At 59.6% G+C, this 26,639-nt stretch overlaps 1 protein-coding gene across 1 annotated transcript; it reads left to right on the forward strand.

The window, feature by feature from the left end:
* Positions 1–1,336: 1,336 nt before the first annotated feature.
* On the forward strand, positions 1,337–25,675 carry GTPBP1 (GTP binding protein 1). Its single transcript, XM_051961982.1, has 12 exons — positions 1,337–1,577; positions 4,952–5,063; positions 16,115–16,295; positions 16,909–17,257; positions 19,682–19,805; positions 20,911–21,025; positions 21,492–21,636; positions 21,732–21,914; positions 22,462–22,597; positions 22,908–23,086; positions 23,484–23,681; positions 24,268–25,675. Exons 1-12 carry the CDS (start codon positions 1,386–1,388, stop codon positions 24,358–24,360), a joined length of 2,007 nt encoding a protein of 668 aa, XP_051817942.1. The 5' UTR covers positions 1,337–1,385; the 3' UTR covers positions 24,361–25,675.
* The last annotated feature ends 964 nt before the right edge of the window (positions 25,676–26,639 follow it).

The raw sequence follows: 26,639 nt of genomic DNA on the forward strand, positions 1-26,639 counted from the left end.
AAGACGATGGATGCCCACCTAGAGGAGAAGGGCATTATAGAAAGCCACTGCCGACCTTGGGGGGAGATCTGAAGAGACTGGAGACGTTTAGGGTTGGGAGCAGAAGTTAAATCACTTGGATCCTCCCCGTAGTCCTTCCTCATTCCTAGCTCCTTGATACCGAGATGTACTGATCCCCTCCTTCCCAATAAACCTCGCGTTTGTTCGCATATATTAGGCAGATATGTACATAGATCTTTAAATCTTTCAATTGGAGTCAGCTGAGTCGATCCCCTTCCCTCTTTCTATAGATAAAGAAACGGAGGCATAAAGGGATTGAAGAAATTTGCTCAGATCCACACAACTCTCAGTCATTTGAATTCTGCTCCTCACGACTGTCCATGAGGGGCTCAAGTGCTCTCACTGAGGGTGGAGGCAGGCTGACAGTTCTGCCTCAGACACTAGCTGTCAGCCTCAGTTTCCTCGTTCGTAAACGGGGAGAATTAGCAGCATCGATTGCGTAGGGTGGGGGTGAAGCTCAAGTTGTGTCTTTATCTCCTGCGCCCCGAAGGTACTTGGTATACAGTAGGTGCTTAATCTGTGGGTGAGCCGGGGTTACGCCGGATGGTTAGTGGCCGAGGTGGGATTTGAACCCTGACAGCAGGCAGCAGGCATTCTCTTCTCGGGGCTGCAGCAATTGTTGCAATGCTTTTCGTTGGCCCACGACGTGCCAGGCCCCAGACGCAGATCCTGGCAGCCCCGAGCTGGCGCCTGGCACCAGCCTCCAGTGCCTCCTCAGCGTCCCTTTAAACGAGGGCCCGCCCAGGGCGCGCTGGGCCGTGTCGGCCGCGATCATTGGCCCGCAGCCTGCCCACCGGGTATTTTGTTGCAACTTTCCAAGCTTTACGGTGCCGAGGAGCCGGGCCAGGGGGCCAGACGCCCACCCCGCGTCCCCATTGGTCGGAGGCGGCATCCATCCCATTCTCCTCCACTCCCATTGGCGGAACGTAGTTGGGCTGGAGGGAAGACAGTTCCTGAAGGCCGAGGGAAAGGCGTGTGACGTTTCCATCATTATTTGTTGTGGGGGATTCGGGGTATTAAAGATTCCCCTTAGCCCGCGCGGCCTCGCAGGCGGCTATTGGAGGCTCGGGGGCACCTGCTCGATTATTCATGAGCTGACCCCTCCCCAAGCTCCATTATCTTCCATTCCCCGGCCGGTGGCGGCTGCGCAGAAAGCCCGGTTCGGCATCGGCGGCTGCGCAGAAGCAGCGGCTGGCGACGGGGGGGCGGGCCCGCGCATAAATTAGTCAAATGCAGCAGGCGCGGGGCGGGCCGGGAGGCCGGCGGCGGCAGCAGCGGCAGTGGCGGCGGCGGCGGGGCAGGCGAGGCAGCCGAGGCGAGTGAAGATGGCGGCGGAGCGAAGCCGCTCCCCGATGGGCTCGCCGGTGCCGGCCTGTATGTTTGCGCCGGAACCCAGTCCCCCGGGCGCATCCCGCGCCGCGGCCGCCGCCGCTCGCCTCCACACGGGCTTCGACTCGGACTGCAGCGAGGACGGGGAGGCGCTCAACGGCGAGCCCGAGCTGGACCTCACCAGCAAGGTGCGCGGGGGCCGCCGGGGCTCGGCTGGGGCGGGCGGGCGGGGGGCCTAGGCCGGGCGCGGGGCATGCCGGGAAGAGCTCGGGGGAGGGGGCGACACCATGGCAACGGCGCGCTGCCCCGCCCCTCCCGGCCCCCCAGCTGCGCTGCGAGCCCCGTCCCGCCCCGCCACCGCCGGGGAAACTGAGGCCCTGGGGAAACTGAGGAAGGGCACCCTAGCTTTTACACTTCCTCATCCCCTGCCGTCTCGGGGACTCCCACCCTCGAAGCGTCAGTCCTGTCAACTCCGGGCTGGCAGCTAGCTTATCAGGGATCCGTAGAGAGGGGAGTCCCCCCCCCCCCCCGTCTCCCCCCCCCCCCCCCCGCCCCAGATAAGCCCTTGGAGCGCCTCCCTCGCCGAGCGCCACGTGGACAACTCCCCCCCGCTCCCCACGAACCCGGCTCAGGCTGGGCCCCAGGAGGAACTGGGAGTTGGTGACCCAGAGGGGAACCGAGGGGACCTGGGACTGGCTCAGCCCCACTTTACAGAAGAGGAAACTGAGGCGGGGGGGGGGGGTGACCCAGAGGGGAGCTGGAGGGGACCTGGGACTGGCTCAGCCCCACTTTACAGAGGAGGAAACTGAGGCGGGGTGCCCCAGAGGGGAGCTGGAGGGGACCTGGGACTGGCTCAGCCCCACTTTACAGAGGAGGAAACTGAGGCGGGGGGAGGCGGGGTGACCCAGAGGGGAGCTGGAGGGGACCTGGGACTGGCTCAGCCCCTCTTTTTACAAGATGAGGAAACAGGCCCATGGAGGGATGCCTTGCCCAAGCCTTGGGGTCCCAGAGGGAGTGTTCGGGGTGCTGGGCCAGTGCCCCTGAGGGCCAGGCCCCCAGCTAATGGTGGTGATTCACCTGGTTGAGCTTGCTCCCCACCCGGGCCCTGCTGGCCCTGTCTAGCAGGTATGGCAGGGTCTGGGATTCCCCACTTTTCAGTCTGAGAGCTCCGAGACCTTGCTGACCGGAGCTGCCATCAGACCTGGGGGTCTCTTTCTGCCCCCAGCCCAGGGACCCCCTTGCTTTGCATCCTTGGTTACAGCCCGGAGAGTACCGCCCCTCTCCCGGGAGGTTGGTGGCGTGGGCAGGGAGGAAGAGTGGAGCAGGTGGCCGCAGTGGGCCATGTAAGGGTGGCGGTGGCCCAGGGTGGGATCGCTCGCGGACAGGGGCCCAAGGGCCCACCCGTGTTACTTGGACGGGCCTGGGAGGCAAGGCCCTGGTGCTCCTGTGGCCCCGAGGTTGGGAGTCAGGTTCCCTTGAGGACCATGGAGGGGATGCTCTGGGAATCACCTGCCTCTAGCCCTCTGGGCCTTTGTGGCGCTGACACCTGGCCTGGCCTGTCTGGGCCGGCTCTCCCAGGGATCCTTCTCCCCGGCCCTCACCCTGCTTGAGCTCCCACTTAGCAGAGAGAAGTGATGCCCCCTCCCCCCAGGGCACTAGCTCTTCCTCCTGGTCCCCGGACTTCTCCTTCCTCCCAGGACCTGACAGTGGAGGAGCAGCATATGGCGGGTGGAAGCTCTGCTTTCCACCACCTTCTCTTTCCCTGATGGGGCGCTGTTGTCGTGGGGGGGCAGGGGGTCCCCCTGCTTTGGTAGCTGTTCACAGATCTCAGAGCTTTGGAGTCTTGGCTAGAAACCAAGCAGGAAAAGACTGGCTCGTAACAGTGTCCCCGGCCCCAGTCTCTGCCTCTAGGGCTCCAGGCAGGGCACCTGGGTTCCAAGCACTGACATTTTGGAGCCCTGTAAACCTTTGGCAACCCCCTTCCTCTGGGAGCCATGATCATGAGGGTACCTCACACAGAATGGGGGCGGGTAAGTCTTGAAACACATTCATAAAATGAGAGAGAGACAGGAGAGGGAGAGGGGGACACAGTCAGAGACAGGAGGAGAGGAGGACAAAGGGACTGAAAAAGAGGGAGAGGGGGGCAGAGAGACAGGAGAGAGGGGGAGAGGGGAACACAGAGAAAGAGACAGATGGAGAGAGAGACAGACGGAGAGGGAGTGAGCAAGCTTCCCAGCAGCCCAGCGGGGAGACTGAAGGGGTGACCCCTCCGAGGCCAGAGAACTCGTCTTTCTTACCTCCTATGCCCGCTAAGTTCCAGGCAGGCAGCAGGGCCAGGGGGAGCCACAGGGGAGGGCAGAGGTGGACATGCTGCCTGTATAGCCCACCCAAGGCTTGACTTTTGTGCATTATGTGTCCCCCCCAATCTGAGAGAGGTGGGTGCAGTGAGCCTTGAACTATAATGTGACAACACATGCAAAAATAACCTAGGAGGTCGCGGGAAGCAGAGGCGTCTCTGGCAGTAAACAGTCACCATAAGGGCGACCCCTGTTGCCCCACCATGTGCTGCCCCAGCCGGGCCTCCCTCCGGCCTTCCTCAGCTCCCCAGTTGGCTCTAAAGTGGAGACAGGTCCCCGGGGAGGAGGGAGCTTTCTAAGTGACAGCCAGGCCCCTTTGTGGGCAAATCAGCTCAGGATCTCTTCCCAGAGAGGGGTCCTCGGGTCATTGACTGAGAAACGTGGGAGAAACCCTAACCCAGTCAGCACGATGGGCCTGTAACCCCGCCTGCTGCTTGGCCACATGTTCCTCCGGCCAGACTGAGCTCTGGGAGCTGCCGGGGACCCCCAGTGCCCGAGGCCCGGACCCGAGCCGGCGCCACTCCAGGGAGTTTATCGAGCGGCGCAGGCGCTTCAGAAGCAGCCGGGCAGGTGGAGGGGCTCGGCCTCAGCAGGGGACGCTCCTCTGCCCAGCAGTGCCCCCAGCCTGGGCTGTGCCGGCCCGTTCTCGAGGGTTTGTACTGCCTGGAGCGCTTGGGCCGAGGGGGGCTGGAGGAGCTGAGAAGGTGCAGCCCTCTCTGTGTTGGTAGGAGACGGAGGCCCGACTCTCCCCTCCGAGATGCTTCCCATGTGCTGGGAGAGAAGGAAGGGCAGAGGTGGGCCCACCCTGGGGCAGTGGGTGAGGAGGTGCCAGGAGAAAGGGCAGGGACAGGGTGAGGGGGTGCCAGGAAGAGGGGCAGAGACAGGGTGAGGGGGGTGCAGGAGGAGGGGGTGCCAGGAGGAGGGGCAGGGACAGGGTGAGGGGGTGCCAGGAGAAAGGGCAGGGACAGGGTGAGGGGGTGCCAGGAAGAGGGGCAGAGACAGGGTGAGGGGGTGCCAGGAGGAGGGGCAGGGACAGGGTGAGGGGGTGCCAGGAGAAAGGGCAGGGACAGGAGGAGGGGGTGCCAGGAGGAAGGGCAGAGGCGGGCTGGCCCTGGGCAGGGGGCGAGGGGCTGTGTGGTCGCCAGCTCTGATTGGGCCAGCCTTGCAGGCCCAGGAATCCTAAGGCCTTCTGGTTTCTCCCCTAGCTGGTGCTAGTGAGCCCAACATCAGAGCAGTATGACAGCCTCCTCCGGCAGATGTGGGAGAGGATGGACGAGGGATGCGGAGAGACCATATATGTCATTGGGCAGGGATCAGGTGAGCACCGTTCTCCTTTCAGCATTTGAAGACTCCCGGGATCCGCGCCGTTGGGCCGGAGGGCCGCGGTGCCCCCTGCGCGGCCACAGATCGCCACCCCTCGGGTCTGAGTAGACTGTCGGCACGAGCCCCTCTGGCCGGACGCCCCGCTCACCCCCGTGGCCTCAGAGGACGCGCTGCCGCCGGGCCGGCCTGTGCCAAGCTGTGCTCGGAGCCGGGCCGGCACCGTGAGGCCCGTCCCGGGCGAGCCTGGGTGGCCCGGGGTGCTCGGGGCAGCCTCTCCTCACAGAAGCCTCTGCCGGGTCTCCTTTCAAACCCCCCGCCGCCTCACTTGCCGTGTGGAGGAGCTCTCTGCGTGGCCCTCTGATTTTGCCCCGCCGGCGTGGGCTAGAAGCTGGGAAGGATGTGGGGACCCGCGGTCCTCCCCACCGAGGCTCCTTAGTGTTGGGGTGAGAAAGGCGGTCTTCAGACCATGTCCCGGATGCATTTCTGTCCCCTCCAAGACGACAAGGAAACCCTCGGCTCACAGTGTGCTTCTGGCCCTATGGGGAGAGGTCAAGGAGTGATGGGACGCCGGGCCCCGACTGCGGCTCCCGTCGAGCCTGGATCTTCAGAACGGCCGGGTCTGACTCTGCCCGGGAGCCCAGACAAGGGGAATCCTGGGCCCAGCCCGATCCCCCTTCCTGCCGAGGCCCCTGTTCTCCGCTGCTTGCTCCCCGGAACCCGGCTCTGTCAGGGAAGAGTTTTGTTGGCGCCTGCTGGGTGGCATTTGGGGCTGGCGGCCTTCGGGGGACAGGGCTGACCCCCCGCTACTTTTCTCCGAAGTAGTCCTTGGTCCTTTGGAGGATCAGGGCGCCCACAGGCCGGGAGGCCTTCGACCCTCCTCGGCATCTTCGCGCCAGTGACCATAAACAGGTCCGGCCCCGCCGTGTGCCGCTCGCCTGCCTTTGACGGGAGGCTGGGGCCCTTGTTAAAGGAGCGGCTTCATTTCTGGCCTCAGTTTTTGCCCAGGGAGGCTCGGAGTGGGACATTCCCCCCTTCACTCGCCAAGTCTTTGGAGAGGCTGCTGTGTCAGATCGAGGCGAAGACGGGCTCCCTGCCGGGATGGAGCTTGGAATCGAGTGAATGAAAGAAGGCTTGATTCCCTCCAGGGAGTTCTGGAGGAGAAATGCAGACAGGAGGCCGCAGGGAGTCGAGAGAGGGGAGCAGCCCGTCCCAGCTCGGCCCTGGGCTCCGCCAGCGGCCAGGGACTCTCCAGCTCTCCCCCTCTTTCCCTCTAGAAGCATCCCTGCTAACGAACAAGTGAATCCTCATGCAGAATATGTCTGAAAGGAGCTGGTGATGGTGCCCCGGGAGCCGGGCTGGAGCCGAGCTTGCCAGCTCTGTCCTTGCTTCTGGTGAATCCTTCCCTCTGGGCTGGGCCGCATGCGACGAACAGAGGCGCTTCAGAAGGACCCAGATGATGTCACTCCCCAGACACCAGAGGACCCCTCTTCCCTGTCCCACTGCAGGCCATTTCTTGTCCCCCAGCCTTGCCTTCCTGCCTCCTGTGCGGCCTCCACATCCCGCCTGCCCCACCTCCCTCCCTCGTGAGCTTTCTTGGATTATTCTGCTGCGAAATTCGCTCACCTCGCATTTGTGAAGGCCTACTGTGTGTCAGGATGCCAGGCCCCGGGCTTGGGGCCCACGGAAGTGGGCTGGGTGGGAGGCGGAGACCAAGGAGTCGTCTTCCTAGCAGGGGCAGCAGATGAAACTGTGAAGAGAGGGGAAGTTGGGCCAGGGGAGACCCCAGCAGGAGCCAGGATGGAGATGGGGCCCGGGGTCATGGAAACGAGGCAAGGGGCACGAGCCCGTCTGAGGCATCTCGGTTCCAGATCTGGGGCTGTGATGTCCCTCGGAGTGGCCAGTGTTGGGAGAGTCTTTTGAAGGGCCAGGCCTCAGGACCACTGTGCTCTGCCTCTTTCATGTGGCTTCTCAATGGTCTTTTCCAGCCCGGCGTCAGACAGCTAATTAGTCCCTTCAATCCCAAAGCACCATATGGTGGCGAAATACTCATTAGGTCATCCTCATCAAGCTGTGTCTGTTGGACCCTGGGAAAGGACTGGGATTAGTACCAACAACAAGGTGACTCACTCTGTGTGGGAGTCGGGTAACCCCCTGTGGCTCCGTCCCCCTGCCTGAAGTGCTTCCCCTCCTTGTCTGCCCCCCGCTCCCTCAGGATCACTCAGCCCCCTCCCTCCAGGGTTGCTCCCCGATTACACAGGATAGAGCCCGAGTGGACGCTCACTGCTGGTTGGCGGCATCCCGTTTTTAGCCATGGATGCGTGCTGACTCTGCAAGCTCAATCAGGTCCCCGTGTCTCACCGGGTCGGGGCCTGCCGGTCAGAGCAGTCCTCCAGGTGATGGAGGTAACAGAGAGAAGGGCTCACCCGTGGGCTGCCCCAGGCCTGGCCCACACAGCCCTGGCCTCCTGTGATCGTTTTGTTCTTCACGTCGGCAGTGGGCTGGGTGCCCGGGAGATGAAGCAGTGATGTAGACTAATAAGCATAGGGTAATTTGGGTAGGGGGAGGGACCTTCCCAGCAGTTTGGAAGTGAGGAGGGAGGGGGTAGAGGGCAAAGGCATTGAGGTGGAAATCACATTGTGCTTTGTAAAGAATGAGGAAATCCCCTCCTGCCTCCCTTCTCCAGTTCTATTCTAGTCTGTGAGATGTTAGGGTGGCCCTTGCTGCTCAGGCCTGGAGCACTGTACTAGGAGGCCCTCCCATCTGGGTGGCCAGCCCCAGGCTCCCAGCCCTGCCCCACTTCGGACAGCTGGGGTGGTCAGTCGGGGTGAGGCGCCTGGGCTCGAGGGCCCCTCTGGGCTTGCATTTGCTGTTGTGGCTCGGCAGCGGCCAGCCTCTCCTGGCTGCCGGGAGGCCCGTCGGACCGGCCCCCCGTGTCTCCGCCATCTGCTCGGCCTCTCGGGATGGATGGGGCCGCCTCGTCCCCCCTTCCCTGTGATGACCAGATAAGGCTGTCATGCTTCTCTGATCCTGGAACTCGGTGGCTGCCAAATCAGCGGTGTTTAAACTTTTGTGGGGTCTGTCTGTGGAGCCCTGCCCCTGACGTAACGCCTCCCTTTGTAGCAGCAGGGCTGGAGTCGGGCTGCCCTCTCTAATTAAACTGGCTGTCCCTTCCCTGGGCATCTCTGCCCAAACCTACGGAGGGGCAGAGGAGAACTGTGGGTACAGGAGTGTGCCTGGGCAGAAGAGGGGCAGAGAGGGAGAAAAACAGGCATCGCATTACAGTACACTGCCCTGTGGGGCAGGCTCCTTCCCATTTAACAGATGGGGAAACTGAGGTTTGGGTCATCAGACTCTTCCTCCTGCCTCCCTGCTCTAGTTGCTGGGGTTGCTCCTGGTTAGAGTGGGGGTGATGACGGGGTGGGTGCATACAAGAGTCATCGGCTCTCCGAAGGGCCAGCAGGCTCCAGGGGGACCAGGCTCGTTCTTCCCTGGGAAGCCTGGTGTTGGCCACCTCTCCTCCAGCGTCCAGAGGTGGGAAGGGCTTCAGGATGAATTCATTCATGAACTCAGCAGGTAATAGAGACAGTGCCAGGTTCTGTCCCAGGGAAAAAGAGAGCAAAGGAATCAGGGGAGGGCAGCCCAGTGGTTATTGAAGCATCCAGATCAGAGAGCCATTCCCCCGGGCACAAGCGAGCTGGCAGGAGCTGGGTTTGCCCTTCCTTTGGGCCTGTCTCCAGAGGCTACTGTGGACTTTGTTAGGAGAAGCCCTTTGCGCTTCTTTCCAGCTTTGAGGCTCTGGAAACATTAATGGTGACATTGCTGCTGGGCCTAGAATAAACAAGGTAATGTCATTTGCTGCCAGTGTAAACAGAATTAGAGAGTTGAAAAAATTCCCTCTAGGACGTCTTGGACCAGGTCAGGGTCAGCTCTGAGTGAAGGCCTCCCTCCAGCCGCGGCTCTCGCTGCACTTCTTTGCTGCAGAGATTTTTTTAAAATGAATTTTATTTTAAACAGAGCCATGTTTTCTCTTTTATTCTGGACAGACACCAGATAAAACGAGCGCTTCCGTGTGAAGTGTAGAAATGGAGAGGATGCAATCGTGCTCTCATGCAGGATTTGCTTTTTAAGTCTGCAGTAACATTTTCCTAACCACTCTTTTTCTTCTCCCTTTTCTTCATAAAAAGCCAAACCCCTTATAAGACCAAAGAAAAAAGAAGCCCATCAGTAGTAGAGTCAAGCAAAATAAATTCCCACGAGGGTCTCATTTGTCTCTTGTTCATCACCTCTTAGGGAATGATGGCATGTTGCATCAACAATGGGGTCAACGGGGTGGGAGTTCTTTGGTTTTTCAAAGTTTCTTTTCGGGGGATGATTATTGTTTACATTGTCCACTTCTGTTCGAGTCGCTCTGCATCAGTTCATTTGAAACCTGTCCAGGTTTCTCTGAAATCATCCCCTTTTATCATTTCTTCTTTTGCAACAGAATTCCATCACACCCCCCCTATCCTAACTTATTTAACACATGCTTCCCCCAGTGATGGGCACCCCGTGGCTCCAGTTCTGGATGTCACAAAAAGAACTTTCATTAAGTACCTGTGTATATATGGGGTCCTTTTCCTTTCAGACCTCTTTGAGGGCATTGGCCTGGCAAGAGTACCCACGGTTTAGTGCCTTTCCGTCGTCTCTACTAGTTTGATGCATACAAGATGGAACCATGAATTATTTTAATTTGTTTCTTTAATAGGGATTTGGAGAATTTTTGTCATCTGCCTCTTGATACTTTGAATTTCTTCTTTTGAAAACTTCATATTCTTTGACCATTTTCCAGGTGGCGAATGGGCCATCCACTTTGGGACAGCTCTCATTGTTTGGAAGAGCTCCCTACTTCCTCCCTGCCTCAGTCTCTCTGAGGAGGAAACCTTCGTGGTTTTCCTTTTGTCTCTTTGACCCTAGTGACCTAGCCCAGACTGGCATGTCATAATTACCTGCTGAGTCTAAATGAGTGAAACAGTAAATAAATCCATTGGATCCTAGATTTGGGGCTGAAGGGGGCCCTGCCTGTTGAGGCCGGGGGGCAGGATGAACCTGGTGCTCCTTGCACGGGCCGGCCCTTCTTATGCCGCAACTTCCCCGCTCTTGGCGTAGGAGGCACACAGACCAGGCCTCAGCTCTCCCCCTCTCAGTGTCCTCTCTGTGGGTCTTCATGGGACATGGGCCTGCCTCTGGACCTGGTAACCTTCCTAAAATGTGGTGCCGAATCCAGCCTTCCTGCTGTCCCCTGTGGCCGCCTCTTTCTGCCAGCAGGCGATGCCCACGATCTGGGGAGCCTTTTGGCTGTGACCTTTGGGGCTTGCGGTCCACTTAGAACCTTTCTGGCCTTTCTCAGACGAATTGCTCCCCCTCCATTTCTCCTCCATCATCTACTTGGGAATTAATTATTCATCCCAATTGCATATCATCAGACTCTACCCTGTCAGGAGGATGTTCTAGGTAGGGCCTTTCTCGGCCACATTAGCCCTACCTACCATCGTTGCCTTCTGCGGGTCAAGGATGGCCCAGTTCGAGCCCTAGGACCCTCCAAATTCATTTGTCCAAGTCACTGCCAAGACCGGGGCACTCCAAGTACGAGCGTGCCATTCCCCCATACCGAGCCCTGCCCACTCAGTCTCGTCTCTCTGTCTCCCACAAGCAGAGTTGGAGGGACATCAGGTGCGTTGCTGGAATCCAGAGAGAGACTCTGTCTTTGGTGTCTCATGACCAGATATTCACAGTGAACCGGTCTGTCTTCTAGGAACCAAAGTCAGACTCCCCAGCCCAGAGTCTGCAGACCCTGTGTTTGGACGTTGGGCTGGGGGCCTCCTTTCTCTGGCCCCATGGCCCCTCTCCCAGTCACCTCCTCCCGCTCTTTCTGGGCCTGGCAACCTGAGTTCACCAAAGGCAGCTGGGGGCCCTCCTCATTTATCTTATCAGTCATTATTCTTTTGGTGGTTCCCAGTGTAAAGACTGTTCTCTTATAACTTGGAGCTTGGAAATGGGAGCTGCAGAGTGGCGCTGTCCCACCTTGCCCTGTCTTCTCTTGCCATTGTCCCCTCACCATTCTCTGTTTCACTCCAATGCAGCTGGAGACAAACCAGAAATAAAGCAACCGCCTTTTTCTTGTCCTTTGCTTTGTCCGAGCCAGGCCAGGCTCATTGGGAGCCTCAGCGCTTCTGAAGTGATTTTGTTCTTTTAAGTTGTAGGGGATCTTTTGCCATTTTTGCTTTTACATCATCTACATTTCCCAGGCTGTCCTATGATAATAAAAATAGCTAATAGAGACCTGTGTGCTAAGTGCTTTACAGATATTAGCTTGTTTGATCTTCATATCGTCTTTGGGAGAAGGGTGCTTTTATGATCGACTCTGCTGCTCATCCCTTTTAACGATGTCCTTAACCTTTTTTACGTCATGGTCCTCCTGGGCAGCTTGTGGAAACTAGTGACTCCTTAGAATAAAAAAAAAGATAATTTCACGATAGAAAGAAATACTGAATTTCACATAGATGTTAGTGAAAATTAGAGGTGTAATTTTCCCCCCACAGGTTCCTGGACTCCATGGATCCTTTAAGGGTTTGTGAACCCTGACATGATACGTTTTTAAAATGGTGGGGGACAACCGAATTTAACAAAAGTAAGCAAGATATTCAAAAAGTCCAATATTCTCATTTCATAGCTGTAAAAAGTATGTTGGGGAGGCTGGAAAAGGATCCTTTTCCTATCTCCTCTTTAAGACCAAGCTTGGTCTTTATAATTTCACCACATTCAGTTTTTTTTTAATGCATATTTTAATTGATATCTTTTACTTATCACCTAAATTTCCACATATAGCTCTATCTCCCAGAAGCCATTGCTTATGACCATTTTTTAAAAAATGCAAAAAGACAAAAAAATCAGCAAGATGGATCCATATATATGTTTTTAAATGTAAGAATGTATGTGGTGCTCCTCATTCATGAAATCCTACAAATTTCCTTCTGAAAAGGAGTGGGGCAGGTGTGGTCCATGGTCCCCTGCCCTGCCTTATCCCCTTGCCTCATTGCTTCACTGGCACATTTGGTGAATCCATACCTAGGGCATGAGCATCCCTCTCATTCCAATATCGAACTGGTATCAAAGAACCACAAGAAGGGCTGCTGTAAATACCACAGATTATCTGAAGCCTTTTTTTGGTGGAGGTCACTGACCTTGTTGGGGTACCTGATTAGCCGTGTGATGTCTGCGTCACGGGGTATGGACGTCTCTGTCACTTTGAGCTTTCTAGAATGGTTGCATCAGTGTGCCCATCTTTCCACAACTCCACCGGCATCACCATTTCACCCAAGGTCTTCTGAGTCTTTTCCTCATTGTTAGTGATTTGGAGCTCTCTCCTGTGGCCATTAATCATTTCTGTTCTTTTTCTGAGAACTGTCCATACCATTTGACCACTTAGCTCCCACGAAACGGTTTGCCTTGGATGGTTGTGTAGACTTGTTAGTTGCTTAAGATATTTATTAGAAGGCTTTTCCTCCCACTGATGCTTGTTTTTTTGTCCTAATTGCATTAATTTTGTTTATGTAAGGACTTTTACATTTCAGATTATCAGTATTATCTGTTTTTTCTTTGGTGATTTTGCCTATCCCTTGTTGGGGTCCTGTAGCCTTGTAATTGTGTACTTTTCTCTTTGCCCTGATTATTCAGCTTTGATATTGTCTCCTCTGACACAGTCTCCAGACTGTGTGGTGGGCCAGGACGGCCCGCTCTGGTACCCTGCTGGCCAGGCTTCCCCCTGCCTTCCCAGGGGGCTGGTGATTTCCCGGGGCCACACACACGTCTGTCCAGCCACTGCCTGTCCTTCTTCCTCATTTGAATCACTCCCTTTTGAGTCTTTAGGCCTTGACCCTTAGCTGGAGCATGGTGTCCCACCTGGATTCTCTTTGAAGTCTGCTTCCCCAGTTTCCAGGCGCCATGCTGGACTTGGCTGCCTGCCTTTGCTCTTTCTGTGTCATTAACTCTGGGAGGGAACGGGGCTTTCACCAGGGCATGAGAGGCAGGCAGACAGTCAGAGGGAGGGACAGAGAGAGCCAGACAGAAGAGAGAGAGAGAGAAAGAGAAACAGGAACAGAGAGAAGAGAAAGATAAAAGACAGGAAGAGCAGAGAGAAATGGAGAGAGGAACAGAGAAAGAAAGGAGAAAGTCAGACAGAGACAGAAGCAAACAGGAACAGAGAGAAGAGAAAGAAAGGAGAAAGCCAGACAGAGACAGAAATAAACAGGAACAGAAAAGAGAAGGGCAGAAGACAGGAGACAAAGGAACAGAGAAAGAAAGGAGAAAACCAGACAGAGACAGAAACAAACAGGAACAGAGAAGAGAAAGGCAGAAGACAGGGAGAGGAGAGAGAGAAATGGAGAGAGGAACAGAGAAGGGAGAATGAGACAGAGGAATAGAGAAAGGAGAAAACCAAACAGAGAGATACAGAAACAAACAGAGAGAAGAGAAAGAAGACAGGGAGAAGAGAGAGAAAGGAGAGACAGAAACAGAGAATAGAGAGGAAGAGAGAGAGAACAGAGAGGAGGGACAGACAGAAACAGAAAGAAAAAGAAGCCAGACAGAAGAGAGAGGAGACAGGAAAAGGAGAGACAGATGGAGAGAGGAATAGAGACACAAAGGGAGAGACAAGAGAGAAACAGAAGAGAAAGCCAGACAAAGAAAAAATAACAGAGGAGAGACAGATAGGAACAGAGAGAAGAGAAAAAGGGGAGAGAGGCAGAAAGAAGAGAGGAGAGAGGGAGGGACAGAGAGGGAAGGGGGGAGAGAGCTCCCTAAGCCGCACAAAGGAAGGCGCCTCTGGTGCCCCGCGCTGGGCCTGGGAGCTCCGTCCCACACCTCTCTCCTGGCGAGGTGGGCAGTGATGTCTGACAGAAAGCGCCCCTGTCCTCCCAGGCTCTCTGCCCACCTTGTCCCTGCCCTCTTAGCCGCTCCTTGTGTACACCCCGGCCCTGGTCCCCATGTGCCACCGCCTGCCCTTTGTCTCTGAGTAAGCTGCCCATCAGCAGAGCCATGTGCCGGCCTTGGTCTCCCTGTCCCCCTCACTGTCCCGTGGCCTCCCGGCTGGCTTTGGACAGACCGAGTCTCCTCCTGGCTCCTCGCTCGCGCTCCGTGTCCTCTGACCTTGGAGCCGTCCCCGCAGCTTGCTCTCGTTCTTCCTCGTGGATGCTTTGGGGGGCGCGTGGCTGGGAGGGACTGCTCAGGCAGCCTGGGCAGTGGGGGGGGGGGCTCAGGATGGCTGGTGGAAGGCTGAGCTGCGTCTGGCCTGGGGAGATTGGGGACCGGCTGCAGTGTGGGCTCCCCCTCTCGGGAAGGGGGTCAGCAAGGCCTTCTGCTCTCCGTGGGCGGGGGGCCCCTTCCCCAGCCGCCACTGCTGCATGGGGTGATAGGGCGGGAGCGATGACCTCTGACATGGACGGGGCCCGTGGAGGTCTGTGAGCGCTTTTTGGCAGGCGCTGTCTTGCTGGGTCTTCCCCGGAGTCCTGTGAGGTTGGCCCTCCGGACTTAACTAGCCCCCCTTTACAGATGAGGAGGCTGAGGTCAGGTTCCTCCTGGAACTAGGAGCGGGTCAGGCTTAGCGACAGAGAGCCTCGAATGCTAGGCTCGGGTTATCTGCAGGTGTCAAGAACTGGGAAGGCTTTGGAAGTGGCGACGGGCAGCAGGGAGACTGGGGGAGGGGAGCGGAGCCGCCGCCAGTTCTGAAGAGCACCGCTCTCTGCCTCAGTTTCCACTTCTGCCAAGTGGGAGCAATAATGTTTGTGCTCCTCTCCTCCCCATCTTTATGATGAACTGTATAGAGGTGAGTGTTTAGGGAGGACACGACCCCAGGAGGCCAGGAAGAGGCTGGGCTCCCCTCGGAAGAGAGGATCTCTGATGGGGAGGAGAGAGCAAGTGAAGGCGCGGTCCTTCCTTAGTGTGGCTGGTCTCCGCAGAGTAGAGGCAGGTGCTGAGACTGGGAATGGGGACGAACACAGAGAGCGGTCCCAGCACAGGTGGCAGAGGGGCTCCAGGGTGGGCGTGGGAAGCTCAAGAGGGAGAGGGGCCGAGGGCCGTGCTGGGGCAGAGCCAGGGTTCAGGCAGACCCCAGGCGGGCACTCTTGAGGAGTGAGCGCGTCATCCCTGTGACCTCGCATTGCCATCGTGGCTCCTGAGATGCTCATGGGAGTGAGGGCAGGGCCGGGGGAAGGGAGGGAGGCCGTGCTTGTTCTGTGAGGGGTGCCTGGGGCCTGGGCTGGCAAGCAGGGCTCCCCTGGGCTGAGGGGCTGCTCCCAGCATGGAAAAGGAGCACGTCGTGCTTATGGGGTGGTCCTAGGGGCCGCTCGGTAGCTGCAGTGACACAGGGAGCCGAGGTCGGGCTGCCTCCTCATGCTCGGAACTGGAGGCAAGGAGGCCGGGCTTCTGGGAGCCTCAGCCTCTGGCGCTGGCCCAGGGGCAAGGAATGGCATCCCTCTCTCCTTTCTTACCCGACCTGAGCCCAGGGCCGTGGGCAGAGGCCGGACCTCAGCCTGGCACTGCCTTGTTGGCACCCACAGCAGGGCCTCCCTCCGGCCCTCACCGGGAGAAGGGAGGACTCCCCCGGAGCTCGCTTTGACAATATTTCCCTGTTGTGCTCCTTTATACCTGGCTTCCTTGGCAGTCCTGCGTACGTTAAAAACGTGAGCCTGCCGGAAGGGCTCCTTTAGGCTTCCCCAGAGTCTCCTCTCTCTGGAGAGCCCCGAAGCCCCGCGGACGTCTCGGCCTCCTCGGGGAGGTGCGGAAGGAGGGGCTGCCGTGGCGGCTCCGCGCCCGAGGCGCCCCCTGAGCCGCCCCCAGGCCGAAGCCCCTGCCTGCCCGCCTGCGCTCCCGGTTGTCCTCGCGCTCCCACCCCCGGCGTCTCGGTGCTGGCAGGCTTCAGCTCAAGAGACCCGAAGGGTGCGCAAGGCCTGTGGGCAGGACTGGAGGGGGCTCGGTCAATTCTCTGAATGAACGGAAGTACCTTCCTGCAGACGGGACCGAGTACGGGCTGAGCGAGGCCGACATGGAGGCCTCGTACGCCACTGTGAAGAGCATGGCCGAGCAGATGGAGGCCGACGTCATCCTCCTCCGGGAGCACCAGGAGGCCGGCGGCCGAGTGCGGGACTACCTCGTCCGGAAGCGGGTTGGAGACAACGACTTCCTGGAGGTCAGGTGAGCCGGCCAGCCCGCCCCAGGATCCCCCGGCCTTCCCTCCACCTGCCCTGGCGCACGCCGCAGGCTTGGCGGGTCTCTGCTTTCCCTCACTTACTTGCTCGTGCCCGTTGCAGGAGTGTGTAGGCCCGCAGAGAAAGGACAGGCTCCTGTCCCCAAATTTTCCCATCGGGGGTTAGGTTTGGGGGAGCCAGAAGATGAGGAGGAGAGAGAACGACAGTCAGGGCCCTCTGGGGAGAAGGCGGCGTTTGTCCTTTTGTCCACAGTGAGACCAGTCTGGGAAGGGGAGGTCCAGGGCGAGACCGAAGGGCGAATAGGGAACTTCGTGTTGGGTTTTCCCGCTGGCTTTGGAGAGGAAAGGGGGAGGGAGGCCTCTGGGAGCAGCCACCGCCAGCCTGAGCCCAGCCATGCGGGAGCTCCCTCCGTCCATCTGGGCGGAGCCCAGGAGGCCTCCTGGTACGTGCCGGGCTCGGGTCCTGGCCCGTCCGTGGGCACGTGGCCCGGGCCGGCACTGAGCCAGGATCTGGCCTTCTGAGGCTTGGGAGGCCAAGGCCTGAGCTGCAGACGTGGGGGGTGTTTTCTTCACTAACCCCTCCCTCTCCCCCCCATGCAGGGTTGCCGTGGTGGGCAACGTGGATGCAGGGAAGAGCACGCTGCTGGGGGTCCTGACGCACGGGGAGCTGGACAACGGCCGCGGCTTCGCTCGGCAGAAGCTCTTCCGACACAAGCACGAGATGGAGTCCGGCCGCACCAGCAGCGTGGGCAACGACATCCTGGGCTTCGATAGCGAGGGCAACGTGGTGAACAAGCCCGACAGCCACGGGGGCAGCCTCGAGTGGACCAAGATCTGCGAGAAGTCCACCAAGGTCATCACCTTCATAGACCTGGCCGGCCACGAGAAGTACCTGAAGACCACGGTCTTCGGCATGACGGGCCACCTGCCCGACTTCTGCATGCTCATGGTGAGTGTGGCGGCCGTCCCCCCGGGGCTGACACGCGGGGCTTTGGGGGCAGAGAGTGTCAGGAGGGGAGAGGGCGGCGTCCCAGGTGAATCTGCGCGCTGTCCCAAAACACAGGAAGTCCAGTCTCAGCGAGCACCAGAGAGGGGTCTGTGGGGCAGAGGTCACCCGGGCCCCGGGGGGTCTTACCTGGGGAGCCAGGGACACACCGTCGCCCACAAAGGGAGAGAAGCGCTGCCTCTGGGCAGTGGGGAGGGTCGGGAGCAGATGGGAGAGGATGAGCTGGCAGGGTCCGAGATGTCCAGGCTTGCCCTACACAAAGGAAATGGAAGCGGGGAGAGCGCCGGGCCTTGTAGCCGATGGGGGTTTTGGTCTGAAGCGGCTTAAGTGGTGGACGTTGGGAATCCGTTAGATTTTCAGCCTCATAAGTAACGAGGCTCCGAGACTCGGTTTGGAAGGCAGAAATGTGTCGGCCAGCCCTCCCCGGAGCCAGCCCTCATTGTCCTGCTGCCCACGTGAGCAAGTCCCTCCGTGAGCATCTGCGCCTAGCAGCTCCCCTGCACAGATGCTTGGGGGAACACAGCCCTGCATGTGACCTCAGCCTGGGCCCATGCCTTCACTTGGGAACCCCCAATGAAGAAAGGTGTATTTGAGCCCTCAGGCTGCCAGCTTTCTGAAGCCTCAGTTGGGTTTATAAATATCTAAAAACAGTCTGTTGGGTGACATAGGAAATCAGTTATTTTGAAGGACTGTTAGCAGAATTTTTTTTCTTTAATTACAGCTTTTTATTGACAACATACGCATGGGTAATTTTTCAACATTGACCCTTGCAAAACTTTCTGTTCCAACTTTTCCCTCTCCCCTCCCCTAGTTGGCAGGCAGTCCCATACATGTTAAATATGTTAAAGTATATGTTAAATCCAATATATATGTACATATTTATACAGTTCTCTTGCTACACAAGAAAGATCGGATTTAGAAAGAAGGTAAAATAACCTGAGAAGAAAACCAAAAATAGCAGAATATTTTAATGGCTTTTTATTTTTCAGAATAGCTGCAGAGATCATTTTCAGCATTTACCTTGGCAAAACCTTAGGTTCCAAATTATTCTCCCTCCCTTCCTTCAACCTCCCTCACATAGACAGTGACTAATCCAATATAGGTTAACTGTGCGATTTTTCTAAACATTTCCATATTTGTCATATTGTGTAAGAAAAATTAGATCGATGGGGAAAAACGAGAAAGAAAAAAACAAGCAAACAAACACCGTCACAACAAAAAAGGTAAAAATACTATACTTTGATCCACATTCAGTTCCATAGTTTTTACTCTGGATGTGGCAGGCTCTTTTCATCCCAAATCTATCGGAATTGCCTTAAGTCACTTCATTGTTGAGAGAGCCACGTCCATCAGAATTGATTCTTGTATAATCTTGTTGCCATGTACAGTGATCTCCTGGTCCTGCTCATTTCACTCAGCATCAGTTCATGTCAGTCTCGCCAGTCCTCTCTGTATTCATCCTGCTGGTCATTCCTTGCAGAACAATAATATTCCATAATGTTCATATACCACAACTTATTCAGCCATTCTCCCACTGATGGGCAGCCATTAAACTTCCAGTGGAACAAAGGTGTGGAAGCTGCTTTTAATCTGGAATTAAAATGAGACGTCTTTCCCACTGAGTTCTGGTTTCCGACCACGAGTGGGATTGGAATTTTAGGCAGGGTCTTAGAGCCACAGATGGCCTTAGACAAGACCTTTCAAGAAAACGGCACTTCTGGGGCCCATAGCCTTTGTTTTTCATTCTGTGGGTGCAGGTGGGGGCCCCCAGCCCATGCAGACCTCCTCGGCCATGTCTCACTATAAGCCTGCCAGAGAAGCTCACACCGTGAGCTGGAGACCTTTCCCCTGTTGTCGGTTCTCTTGCAATCTTCTCTCGTGTCCTTACGTGCCCGTTATGCCTCTTGGTGCACGTGGTTGTCACAGGGACACTCACCGCCATCTTGGTTGGGCCACGAGTCTTGTAAGTGCGTGCCGTAGGGATGGACGGCGTGGCAGGAGGCCCCTCTGCTCCGGGCACTGGAACCGGCTCCACCACGCACTAGGGAGAGCCTTCTCTCCCAGCAGGGGGGCTCCCGGGGCCAGCTCTGGTGCTCTGGGTCTCTCCAGCCTGCAGCTTGCGCCGTCCGGCTTCTTTGTTGGCAGCCCCAGTGCCCGTGACCACTGCTTTGGTGGAGGGAGTTCTCCATGCTGATGATGGGGCTGGCCCTGTCTGGCTGTGTCGGGCTGGAGTGCCGCCAGTGTCCGATCTCGTGCCGCCAGTGTCCAATCTCGTGCCCCGCTGTCCCGGTCCTCCTTTTCCTCCTGGGCCGGGGGCTCTGCCCCGGCCTCCCTCCCACTCACGGTTCCTTTCTTTGTCTGGGGCAGGTGGGCAGCAATGCCGGGATCGTGGGCATGACCAAGGAGCACCTGGGCTTGGCACTGGCACTTAACGTTCCCGTCTTCGTCGTGGTCACCAAGATCGACATGTGTCCCGCCAACATCCTGCAAGGTAACTGGGAGCTCTGCAAGTGGAGCCTCTGCGGGGGGGCTGCCCGCACTGGCTCCCTCCGGCAAGCCGGGTCCCAAATGGTGCAACCGGGGGCGACAGGCCAGAGGCCGAGAGAGGCAGGTTACTGGGTGTGGAAGCCGCCCTTCCCTCTGGCTCCCTGCCCACCCAGCTGGCACGCCTCCCTCCCCCTTCCTCACTCCAGCCCGTCCTCAGCTGAAAGGGGCTTCTTCCCCCATTTTCCCCTGGAGCTCGCGCTGATTCTCTCCCTTGTGACCAGTTGTGTAGTTAGACCAGGGCCCGCGGGAGGCACCAGGCTTGCTGAGGAAGGGGCCGAGTGTCCCCCTCTTTGGGTCTGGGGACTGGGGGGGCTGCATTGTTGAGGCAGGTCTCAGCTGTTCTGGGAAGGCCCTGGAGTCACTTCCCAGAATCCCCTCTGCAGCGCTGTTGACCAGGGTCCCTACAGACTTCTCCTCCTTTGGGACGGCGCTGGTCTTTAGGAAGGTTTTCCTTACGTTGGGCTCAATTCGCCCAGCGCTCTTCCAGGGAGGGGGCGTCAGGGGGCACTGGGCGTTTGAAGAGCTTCCTCTCTGCCGGAGGGGGAGCTGTGCTTGCCAGGAGGGTGGGCCCAAGCCTGTGAGGCCGTGGGGGGGTGGGGGGGCTGGGTTTTCTTTCTCCCAGCCGCGGGCAGAGCCGGCACCAGGGGTCGCTCCTCCTGGCCCGCTCCAGCACCAGGGTGGCCACGGGCCGCTTGGCTGTGGGTGCTGCCAGCTTGTGGGAAGGATTGGCTTACCTCACGTGGGACCCTTCCTGCTGCACCAGGACGGGTGGCAGGGGCTGGGGGGCTCCCCCTCTGCCTCCCTTCTTTCTCCCCGCTGCCTCTCACTCCATCCCTCCCTTTTGCTCCCTCTGCGCCCCGTCTCTCCCGGGGCAGGCCACCCTGCAGAGTCGTGTCCTTTCTTTCTGCCGCCCTAGGCGCCGTGACCGTTAGCCCTCCTCTGCCCGTCCGGCCGCTGTCGGCCCGTCTCCCGCTCGCGCCAGTGCTGAGGGTGCCCGGCCAGAGGGGTCGCTGCGCGGGCCCTCACTCTGTTCCCTCTCGCCCTTTAAGAGACGCTGAAGCTGCTGCAGCGCCTGCTCAAGTCCCCGGGCTGCCGCAAGATCCCCGTGCTGGTGCAGAGCAAGGACGACGTGATCGTGACCGCCTCCAACTTCAGCTCGGAGAGGTAGTGAGGCCCCTGCCTGCGAGCCGTGTCCCCGGGCCCCTTGTCCCGCCTCCTCCTCCCCCAGCCCCCCCGGGCTTCTTTGGCCTTCTCCTGACTCAGGTCCCGGCCGGGCCCCGCTGAGGCTCACGCTGATCTGGTCCCTGGTGGTTTGTGGGTCCCCGGCTCTCGCGGGAGCGCTGGGAGGGAGCTCGGCTCGTCCCCCGGAAGGGGGCCCTCAGGGTGGTTCCCGACACCACGGTCCCACTCCCTGGAGGGGAGAGAGCGGGCGAGGAGGCGACCCCGCGGCAGCTAGCGGGCTCTTGCCCGGTCTGGAGGAGGCCGACGAGGCTGTGTCGGGGCAGAGAGCCCGGCGCCCACCTCTCGTTCCCCGGGAGCAGGCGCTTGTATCCGGCCCCGGGGGAGCCCCCAAGGAAGGAGCCGCCAGTGCAGCTTGCCTGTGCTCACTTGTTCTTCACTCCCTGCTTAGGATGTGCCCCATATTCCAGATCTCCAATGTTACAGGAGAGAACTTAGACCTGCTCAAGATGTTTCTGAACCTGCTGTCCCCACGCACCAGTTACCGGGAGGACGAGCCCGCCGAGTTCCAGATCGATGACACGTATTCAGTTCCGGTGAGAGGCTCGGGGCCGGGCCGGGAGGGGGGGGGGGGGGGGGAGGCCGCTAGCTGGCCGCGGGGTCGCCTCCACGCCCGCTCTCTCCCCTCCAGGGAGTGGGGACCGTGGTGTCGGGAACCACCCTGAGGGGCCTCATCAAGCTGAACGACACGTTGCTGCTGGGCCCCGACCCCTTGGGCAACTTCCTGTCCATCGCCGTGAAGTCCATCCACCGCAAGAGGATGCCGGTCAAGGAGGTGCGCGGGGGCCAGACGGCTTCCTTCGCTCTGAAGAAGGTGAGACCGGGGGCACGGGGGAGGCCGGCCCGAAGGTAGGAGCCTGAGCGTGGCGCCTGGGGCTTTTGTTAATATGATGCTTTCTGTGGTGACTCTATGTATTTTATTTTGTGCGTTTATCACCATGGTCCTGAGAAGGGCTCTGCGGGCCCAAGTGCTCCGGAGACACTGAGGTCGTTCCGAAGCCCTGCTTTAGAATGGGCCCCCTGAGCTCCTCTGGGGCTGGGGAGAAGACAGAGATTCTCTGGGGGGCTTGGTCCTGATGTGGGAGGCTCGCACCCAGCCCTAGAGGAAGCTGCAGAGCAGGGCGGGGCAGCTGGACCAGGCCGGGGGGGTGGCCATTGAGCCAGGTCGGGGGGCAGCCCTCAGATGCCAGCGGGGGATTATGCCCGTGGGCCGAGAGCCCCAGGAAGGCCGGAGCACAGCCCAGGCCTGCTGCTGATTGGCTCATCTCCTCTCAGAGGGCCTTTGCCCTCTGGGAAAACGAGGTCTCTTGAGCAATGGCTTGGGGAGTCTCAGGGCACTCGTTTGGTCCCCGCCCTCTCAGATTAAGCGCTCCTCCATACGGAAAGGCATGGTCATGGTGTCTCCACGCCTGAATCCCCAAGCTTCCTGGGAGTTTGAGGCAGAGATCCTGGTCCTCCACCACCCCACGACCATCAGCCCGCGATACCAGGCAATGGGTAGGTGACCGGGCCCGACCCCGAGCGCCCCCTCCCACCCCGCCCCTGCCCCTGCTGCTGCTGTCGGGGGGACAGTGTTAAGAGCTGACAAAGAGCAGCCCTTGTCCCCCTGACTCTTCTCCCCCATCTATGGACCTCGGTCGGCCCCTCTCCCGAGCTCGACTCTGAGGTCCGGGAGGGCAGAGCCTGCAGTTTGTCTCAGCTCAGTTTTGTTCAGCAAACGTACTGCTGTTAGTCCGTCCCAAGTCATCTGGGCCCCACCCTCTTTAGCCCCTTCCCCAAGATGAGCCTCCCCCCATTCCTGCGGCAGTGCATTGTGGGAGCATCCGGCAGACCGCCACCATCTTGAGCATGGACAAAGACTGTCTGCGCACCGGAGACAAGGCCACGGTCCACTTCCGCTTCATCAAGACCCCCGAGTACCTGCACATAGACCAGAGGCTGGTGTTCCGAGAGGGCCGCACTAAGGCCGTGGGCACCATCACCAAGGTTGGCCCTTGCCCTCCCCCTGCCTCGTCCGACTGCCTGGGGGATGGAGCCCCCCTTTGTCCGGAGATCTGCACCCTCCAGGGAGCTTGGGGCAGGACTGCAGGCCCTGGGCAGGGGCCGGGGGGGAGGATGGACAGACTTCGAGGCCTTTGGTGACTGGCCACGTGGAAGGGAGGGAGGCAGGGCCTGTGCAGGGGGGCAGAGGGAAGGCCCCAGACAAGACGGGTGTCTGTAACTGGGGTGGGCCCGGGAGGAGGAGGGGAGCTCTGGAAGGCACGGGCCGCTGCGGGGCTGGGGACGGGAAGGGCTGCTCAGCTCCCTTCCCCACTGGGCCTCCGTGGCCACCCTTGACCCCCGTGTGGGCCGCTGCCAACTCCTTTTCTCCCCGGCCTCTCAGCTCCTCCAGACCACCAACAACTCCCCAATGAACGCCAAACCCCAGCAGATCAAGATGCAGTCCACAAAAAAGGGGCCCCTGACTAAACGAGAGGACGGGGGGCTGCCCAGTGGGCTGGCAGCAGGGGCGCCCTCCGGAGAGGAAGCCTCCCCAGCAGGGGCCGTCCAGCCCACCCCTTCCAGCATCCTTCAGCCCCAGGTAGGCCTGGGAGGCCCTGCAGCTTGCTCTCCGCTCTTCCCCGCTCCCCCCATCACTGCATCTTCCGCTGCCTTTCTCTTCCTGGGTCAGCCTGAGGATCGCCGTGGGAGGCCTCTGCTCCGCTGAGCCCGCGCCGTCCCTTGGTCCCTCTCTCGTGCTCGCTCTGTCTCTCGCTCACCTCCTCTCTCCCCTTCTCGACATTCCCCTGCCAGGCCGCCCAGGACGAGGAGACCCCGGGTTGTGAAGGCCCCAAGGTTCTCAGTGTGTGCTGGGGAGCCGGCTGGGGAGGGCGGCCGCCCGCCCCCTGCCCTTCTGGCTCTCTTAAAAAAGAGAGCCACATAGGTGCCCCCTTTCCCATTGGAAGCGCCCTTGGCGCTTGGCTCGCCACCGTGCTCTCGGACAGGTCCTTCTGGGCCCTTGTGGTCAGGCGAGGTCCTTCCCATGAGCCTGTGTGAGAGAAGGAGTGGCCCTCCCCTTTTAGAGATGGGCAAACCGAGGCTCCTGAGGTCGCCCAGTGGTGGCGTGGGCCAGGAACTAACCCCTGGGACCCCGCCTCCTGGCTCAGGCTCCCCCTTCTCTCTTGCAGCCCAAGCCCAGCAGCGGGGGCCGTCGACGGGGAGGCCAGCGGCACAAAGTGAAGTCCCAGGGGGCCTGCGTGATGCCGGCCAGCGGCTGCTGAGCCCCTCCTGCCTCCCCCAGTCTTCCCTGGGACCCTTCTGTCCGCCCCCCACTTGGGACGAAGCCGAGCAGCTGTCACTTCCCCCTCCCTCCCCCGCATCCTCCCTCTCTCCAGCCTTTCCCCCCCGGGATTGTAATTTATAAGCTCAAGAAGGGGCCCAGAGGAGCGTGGGACTGACCAGCCCCCACGTCCCTCCCGGCCCCTCTGCCCCCCCTCTCCCCAACACATTTTTGTACATCTTGGGCCCTTAGTTTTTATTCCTTTTTATTATATATATAAATATATATAGAGAGAGTGTGTGTGTGTGTGCAGATGAAGGCGGCTAGGCCGGCTGGCAGGCCCGTCCCCCCCTCCGTGCCTCGGCCATTTCCGTACAGCCATCCTCAGGGGTTCTCCGACCGACGGGCCGAGGGGCGGGGGCCGCCGCACTCCGGCCTCCCCCTCTCTGGAGAGCACAGCGGCAGGAGCGGCCCCTCCGGCCCCCCGCTTCTGTCTGAAATGGGGGCGAGAACGGGAGCGCCGCCCCCTCACCCTCACTCCATCTCTTTTTAGTCCCCCCTCTCCTGAAAAGGAATGTCCCAAGCGCTTAACTTTGGATGGGAGGGCCGCAGATCGGCCTTAGGCCTGTCCCTCGGCCTGCCGTGGGGGGCTGCCATTTTTCCCCTTTTGGAGACAATCCCCCTTTTGCCCCCCTCAGCCCAGCTCGGCGGCCACAGAGTGAGCCCCCCTGCCAGTCCCTTGGGGTTGGCTTTGGGGATTCTGGAGAAGTCCCATCTTCCTCCTTTCACTCTGGCCCAGAGCGGGGCCTCCAGCCTGCTGGGGGTCGTGTTTATAAAGTCCCCTGTGGGCTGGGGACTCCTTCCCTGAGTGGGGGGGGGCAGCTGCTTCCATCGCCCTCCTGAGCCATACGAACCCTCTCGCCCTTCCAGCATCCCCACCCTGTCCCCATTGTGGCCGCTCCTGGGGCAGGTTGGGGACCTGGGTGCTGAGAGGCCTCCATGGTCTGCCCCGGAGCCTGAGGTTCAGGAGGGACCTCTGTGCCTCAGAGATGCCCAGGCTGGGGATGGGACCAGCTGTGGGGGCAGCCTTGGGAAGGGGGAGGACCCACAGCCCGGGGGGCGCCCTCTCCCAGCTGGGGTCTCCCTCAGCCTCCATCTTCCACCCCTGGTGCCCCCTTTCCCACTGGAAGACAAGCCCCTCCCCAGACTTGTCTTGCTTTCCCCCTCACCCCCAGGTGTTTGCCCTGGTTGTTACTGACCAGCATTCATGGACCGGCCAGACTGACATCCAAAATAAAAGTTTGTTCCAAGTTGAATGGGCTCCCGTGTTCCCTTGGCCAGTCTGAGCCCCTCCGGGGAGCCCGTGGAGGGGAGCCGGGTGAGGGCGGCCCCGCTGGGGAGAGGCCGGTGCCCCTGGCACAGGAGAGGCTGTGGAGGGTAGTTTGATGGTGTCTCATCCCAGGCAGGTTGGGCTTCCTTGACCCCCCCTTTCAAGGCTAGTGGTGCCGAGAGCCACATAGGGTCTCCCAGAGCACCTGGAGACATGGGGACCCGCAGAGCCAGTGGGGTGGGCGGGACCAGGGCGGGGAGCCAAGGCCTCCGGCCTGTGCCACTATAGCCCGGGGGGTGGGGGGTGGAGGTGCCCACGGGACCTACCACTTTGGAGCAGCAGGGAGGTCCCATGAGGGGTCCTGGAGGTCTGCTCGTGGAGGACCGTTCCCACAGATCCGAGCTGCTCAGCCTCTCCTGGGCACCTCTTCAGGAAGCCCCGCTGGGGTGGAGTCCTCCCCGCCCTCAACCTGGACTGAGGGTGACAGGTGGAGCAGGAGCCTTGGTGGCTGACGCTGCCCAGCCCTGTAGCGTGGCCCCCTCAAAATGCCCGCCAGCGGTCCGTCACACTCGCCAGTCTTCCCGGGGGCCTGCCCTCGTCCTGGCAGCCTAGTCTGTGCTGGATGCTCCCATGATGCTCCGCAGTCCCGCGTGCCCCTCCCTCACGGGCCGCCATCCTGCTCTGGATGTTGGCCCCCTGGCTGGGTCGGGCTGTTTGCAAATGAGTCTTGGAGTCCCCCGTTGCCTTCCGTGCTGGCCGTGACTTCTGGCCTGCAAAGTGGTGGGGGGGGGGAGAAGGGGGGCAGCCTCCCCATACCCACTAACCCAGATCCACATGGCAGTGACCAAGTGATGGGGACTCATCCCTTCGGGATCCCCCAGCCTCACCCCTCACAGAGCAGAGAATCGGAGCAAAGGAAGGCAGTCTCCCAGTCCCCCTCCCCCCCCGCC

The sequence above is a fragment of the Antechinus flavipes genome, chromosome 5 (genome assembly GCF_016432865.1).
Source record: "Antechinus flavipes isolate AdamAnt ecotype Samford, QLD, Australia chromosome 5, AdamAnt_v2, whole genome shotgun sequence".
NCBI classification, from domain to species: domain Eukaryota; kingdom Metazoa; phylum Chordata; class Mammalia; order Dasyuromorphia; family Dasyuridae; genus Antechinus; species Antechinus flavipes.

Bases quoted from the DNA above. Each gene is read 5' to 3' on its own strand.
- GTPBP1 (XM_051961982.1), top strand. From the start codon at position 1,386: ATGGCGGCGGAGCGAAGCCGCTCCCCGATGGGCTCGCCGGTGCCGGCC. The intron at 17,258-19,681 runs GTGAGTGTGGCG...TGTCTGGGGCAG, and splicing joins CCGACTTCTGCATGCTCATG to GTGGGCAGCAATGCCGGGAT. The intron at 23,087-23,483 runs GTTGGCCCTTGC...CCGGCCTCTCAG, and splicing joins CCGTGGGCACCATCACCAAG to CTCCTCCAGACCACCAACAA.